The sequence below is a fragment of the Panicum virgatum genome, chromosome 1K, assembly GCF_016808335.1.
Source record: "Panicum virgatum strain AP13 chromosome 1K, P.virgatum_v5, whole genome shotgun sequence".
NCBI classification, from domain to species: Eukaryota; Viridiplantae; Streptophyta; class Magnoliopsida; order Poales; family Poaceae; genus Panicum; species Panicum virgatum.
The window spans coordinates 49,111,273-49,117,044 of NC_053136.1; the positions used below are offsets into that span (position 1 = coordinate 49,111,273).

At 46.1% G+C, this 5,772-nt stretch overlaps 1 protein-coding gene across 1 annotated transcript; it reads left to right on the forward strand.

Moving 5' to 3' along the window:
- Positions 1-1,778: 1,778 nt before the first annotated feature.
- On the forward strand, positions 1,779-5,308 carry LOC120639933 (ADP,ATP carrier protein 2, mitochondrial). Its single transcript, XM_039915853.1, has 4 exons — positions 1,779-1,915; positions 3,309-3,826; positions 4,171-4,542; positions 4,650-5,308. The coding sequence occupies exons 2-4, from the start codon at positions 3,329-3,331 to the stop codon at positions 4,944-4,946; spliced, it is 1,167 nt and encodes a 388-aa protein (XP_039771787.1). The 5' UTR covers positions 1,779-1,915; positions 3,309-3,328; the 3' UTR covers positions 4,947-5,308.
- The last annotated feature ends 464 nt before the right edge of the window (positions 5,309-5,772 follow it).

The window sequence follows — 5,772 nt, forward strand, 5'->3', positions numbered from 1 at the left end:
CCAGAAATTCTGAAATTTTACTGTAGCAAAACCGCCTTTGGCTAAGCCAGGGTTGTTTTTCAAACGGTTTCGTTAGTTGGAGGTGTAGGATGTCCGGTTTCGTAGTTCAAGGGCAAAAAACGGACTATCGTGATAGTTCAATGTTGAAAAACAGACTTTTCCCTTCTTTTAATATCTATTATTTTTTGCTAATTTATAATATTTCAAGGTATAATCAAATGTATACATGCTAATAAGAAGTATAAAATAGCTATTTTGCTTTTGCGTTTTGAATTTTTGAATGCCTGACATTCAAATCCTAGGCCCGCCACTTACCTTCATTATGAGTGTACACTTCCGAGCTAGTTAAGAAAGGGCACCCCATTATCCCATCTTGATCCAATCAGGTAGGATAGATCATATCTTTTCATTAGTTGTACTCCAGTTCCGTGCAATGTTTTGTATCACGGTTTTTTTCTTCTTTACTATCAAACCTACTGGTAAAACAAAAAATTACCCGTTCCAGTTCAAAATTAGGCAAAGGTGTGTCCACAAAAGAGAACCACCGTACATCTTACTTATCCCATATAAGTTTGCCAGATAGTTTTCTAGAGTTTGGCACCTTCCTGGTCGAGATAGACTCTTTTTGTCTGTCGAGTTTAGATTCATCAACACCTGTGTTACTGTGCTACTCGATTGAGCTTGTGACACAATTATTAATGTACATGCTATCTCCAACATGTTCTGATGATACATAAAGTCAAGTCGGGCTAGGGGCCAAGCAACAGTTTTCATAGGTGTTAGGCCGTATGAAAGCGAGTTGCATGTGATATTTAAAGCCTTTGCTAACAGCTATTTCTATGCTATTTCTATGTTTTTAAAAAGGTAATCGTGCTTTATACCAATGCTATCTTAAAATTATTATTGTCACTGGGATATTCGTAGAGGCCCGCCCCTCACCATATCATCATGAACAAAACATGAAACCCTCGTTGACCTCGAGAAAATGTACAAATCGTGGACCACTTCAATTCGATATTTCCTACTTCCTATGCCGTCACTTTCATATTTGAACTTTCCGCAAGATAAAAAGAAGCCTCCTTTATTCCTCATCAGCCACCCCCCTCCACAAAATCCAAATCACCCATTCTTCCACACCAGCCATCCAACTTGGAAACGCTACGATTTCTCGGTGCTCTTGCCCCTTTGCGATCGAGAACGGACGGTCGAGACTCCAGTCTGAAAAATCGAAAACAATACACCAATAAACAACCGCATAATTGAGCAATCAAAATTGATCCAAGTCCCTATCACAACGAAGAGTCCGTAAAAAAATCGCAAAGAAAGGAAATGGTGTGTGCTGACCATCCGTCCCATCCCCCAAAAGGCCGCAACCAGCCTTGCACGTTTCGCACACCCCCAAGGCCCCAACCCATGTTCCGTGCTGCCCTTTCACACTCCGCGCCCCCGCCTTCCCCCAAACTTCCCTCGCGCCGGACCCGATCTGACCAACCAACCCCACGTGGCGGCTCGCATCCACCGTCCGTTCGGCCATAAACAAACCCTAGCGCTCCGCCATTCCCCACCAACCACGTCCCCACCCCTCGCGCGCCTCCACTGGCCGAGCCCGCCGCTCGGTGTTCGACCTCGCCGCAGCGGATCCGCGCGGTCGAGCGAATCAAAAAAACCCGGCATGAAATGGGACGGCCCTCATGTGGGCCACCGCGCGCGGATCCACCGTCCCCGCCCGATCGGACGGCCAGGGGCCGCGGGGGGCGTCGAGGGAGGCCCCCGCGCGGCGTGAGTACGCGAGCTCGGTGGCGGCGCGGCGGAGATAAAAGGGCACTCAGGTCCTGCCTCCCTCTCGACGCGCCTCTGAAAGATCGGAGCCGCCGCCCGGTCCTGCCTCCCCCCCCCCCGCCTCCGGCGCCCAAGGGTGAGTCCCTCGCTCGCGTCCCGCCTAGCTTCCCTCCCGTCCTCTGCTCCAGATTTAGCCTCGTGCTCCTCCCGCTCCTATTTGTGGCGATCCGTGCGCCAGCGTGGTGTTATATATAGATCCGCCGGTCTGTTCGTCCCGTAGATCCATTCTTTTCGTTTGTGTTCGCTTGGATTGTCCGTGTGGTCTGTGGTGGTCTCCCCTTTTGGGGTTAGTCCAGATCGGTTCTTCCTGCGTCTGGTAAAGACTGAGGAGGCTCACCTTGCGGTTAGTTCATCTGTGCTTGAGATCTACTTCGTTTCTTCCTAGATGTGTGCATCGCGGCGTTCTCATGTACTAGCTGGCTCGAAATCTTGAGATCTGAGCGGAATCTTTATATCGCCGGGTTATTCGTTGGTCTGGCGGGGAAGTGGGACAGGGCGAAGAAAAACATGGCGTATTTTTTGACCGCTGTTTCGTGATAGTGACGGTGGCGCGTTAGATCCGGCTCTGCTGTGTGCAGCCGATGGCGATCTGACGGCAGGCGCCCGTCCCAAAAATATCGGTTGAAATGTTGAATTCTTTAGACTTGATCCACCAATCATGAGAAAAAGATATTGGTTAGCATGCTCTCGGCCGTAGATCTGTTATCAGTTGTGCCTTAAGTACGTAATGGCTGTCACAATCTGTGAACACCTTTGTGTGCACAGCTGATTTAGTATTGCTAGGTTGAGATAAACTCTTTACGTCGACCAGTTACATTTAAACGCCCAGCCTCAATGAAAGCTTGATTTTCTCTTTATGTGCACTGCAAACAATAATACCTGCTTATAGTTTATTATTTTTATGAAATACAACTAGAGTGCTCTTTACTGTTGAGTTGCTATGATGTTTTTCAATGTGCGGTGTAGTTGGACTTGGAGATCAGGATAGTTGGCATTTGATATACAACTTGGATGAGTTTTTTATTGTTCCAGAACTGTTCTAGCATGCTTCATGTGATAATTTTACTGTAATTTTTAGTTGCTTAGTTTATTTATTTGCATCCATCATGCTGTCTGATAATTGTTTTCAAGACTCGGGAAAATGTAGAGTTACATCATCATTATCCACAGATCTGTATCTTCACATGATGCTGGCGCATTGATATTTAATTCTTAAAGAAGTATTCGTGTGATGGATTCAGAATTCTCTGTAGTTAATTTCTTTGGAGGTGCTATGCTTCAGAGAACTGCATCTAGTTATGAATTTGTCCTTGCCAATGTATATGCTGATATAATATAACTGCTGTGCTCTGTTGAAATGTAGCTACTGCTGTAGCTTTGGTAGAAAGCCTGGGGTAAAACTTTGGAGGTTTTATTCTGTTTCTGTTTGTACTGTCCTAACAAATCATTTCTTGATGTTTATGTGGCAGGAAATAGTTTTGAGGTGGTGATGGCGGACCAGGTCAACCAACCAACTGTCCTTCACAAGCTCGGTGGCCAGTTCCACCTGAGCTCCAGCTTCTCTGAAGGTGTACGGGCCCGTAACATCTGCCCTTCTGTCTCATCCTATGAAAGGAGTTTTGCCACAAGGAATTACATGACCCAGACTCTTTGGGGGCCTTCAATGTCCGTCAGTGGTGGCATCAATGTCCCGGTGGTTTCATCCTCCCCACTTTTTGCTAATGCTCCAGCTGAGAAAGGAGGCAAGAACTTCATGGTTGATTTCCTCATGGGTGGTGTTTCAGCTGCTGTCTCAAAGACTGCTGCTGCTCCCATTGAGCGTGTGAAGCTGCTTATTCAGAACCAGGATGAGATGATTAAGGCTGGTAGGCTTTCTGAGCCATACAAGGGTATTGGTGACTGCTTCAAGCGCACCATCAAGGATGAGGGTTTCTCCTCCCTGTGGAGGGGTAACACAGCTAATGTTATTCGCTACTTCCCTACTCAGGTAAACCTCACATTATTGAAATTCCTTATGCCTGGTGACAGAATTTCCAAATTATTTTCTATCAGAAACTATTGGAAATATAATGAATCTTCATAGTCGTTCAGTTCTTCAATGATGAGTTGTCTTTTTGTATAGCAGCCATTTGTATTTTAGCAATGCTTGATGGTTATTTAGTGATGTTTTAGATACCTGAGCCTTTATTGTATATGATGTGTTACTGACAGTTATCTTGCTGTGTTTTAAGTTTAATTTTGAGTTGTCCTTAATTCAGTTCAAATGTGTCCTGTTTTAGTCGGCACACAATATTTTCATACTGAATGTCTTAACACTTATCTTTCTTCTAGGCTTTGAACTTTGCGTTCAAGGACTACTTCAAGAGGCTCTTCAACTTCAAGAAGGACAGGGATGGTTACTGGAAGTGGTTCGCTGGCAACCTTGCCTCTGGTGGTGCTGCTGGTGCTTCTTCCCTGTTTTTTGTTTACTCCCTGGACTATGCAAGGACAAGGCTGGCCAATGATGCCAAGGCAGCCAAGGGAGGAGGTGAAAGGCAATTCAATGGTCTTGTTGATGTCTACCGCAAGACTCTCAAGTCTGATGGTATTGCTGGGCTTTACCGGGGATTTAACATCTCTTGTGTTGGAATCATCGTATACCGTGGTCTGTACTTTGGGCTGTACGATTCTATCAAGCCAGTTGTCCTCACCGGCAGCCTCCAGGTTTGTTTGAACTTCAGTCTCTTCATCAGTGCTCTGCTGCTTTGCAATATGAGTGTATTCAGCTGTTTCTGTGATATGAGATTAAGATTGTGATTTGTTCTTTGTAGGACAACTTCTTTGCGAGCTTCGCCCTGGGTTGGTTGATCACCAACGGTGCTGGTCTTGCATCTTACCCCATTGACACTGTCCGCAGACGCATGATGATGACGTCTGGTGAGGCTGTGAAGTACAAGAGCTCCTTGGATGCGTTCCAGCAGATCCTGAAGAAGGAAGGCCCCAAGTCACTGTTCAAGGGTGCTGGTGCCAACATCCTCCGTGCCATTGCTGGTGCTGGTGTGCTCTCTGGTTATGACCAGCTCCAGATCCTCTTCTTCGGGAAGAAGTACGGCTCCGGCGGTGCTTAAATGAAGAAAAAATGATGACGAACAAGAGCAGTTTGTTCCCGGTCCTGCCCAATCAGGATTTGGTGAAGTTTTTGCCTTTCATATCAAAAAAGTAATAATTCATGTAGAGGGAGGATTCTTCCAACATTCGTTTTGGGTGGAGGCTTCGATCTCCAAACACAATCGTAACTATCCTAGATATGGTGGCATCAGTCCCCAAAAACATTTGTCGTCATAGGTTCAGTCGAGTCTGCCCAACTTTATCAGTCGGGCAATTTTCCTTACATACATTGCCTTCGATTTAAGTATCGGATGAGAGTCAAGTTGATGCGGTTAATTTTTCTTGTTGCAATGCCTAATGATGCCAGTGATTTTGTTCGTGATATCATTTGCCTTTTTTTCGATTACATACGAATGCTGCATTTCTCTTCCCATGTTCTGGAATGGTATATTTGGAACTGCGTTTGAAGATGCTCTGTCGAGCCAGTGAAACTTTTAAGCAGAAAACTAACTTTTTAGCCTTAAACAATGAAAGTTCTTGTAGAACAAACAAAATATAAATTTTTAGCACTCAGTACAGTAAATCGCATCGTACCTTTTTTGCTTGCCGGAGGAAGGGGCTAGGCCTCGCGGACGCGGAGAGGTGGTGGTGGCTCATCGCGGCTCCGGCGCCGGCGGTGAGCGTGTGCAGCCGACGCTGGCAACCGAGTGTGGTCAAAGTCTTGCGCGGTTGCGGTTTCTTAGTGGGCCGGGTTGAGTTCGGGGGCCCGTTAGTTCCGAGACTATAGGCCCAACTTTACGAATTGATCCTGACATTCATTCCCGACGGGTAGAGCGCAAGTAGGCA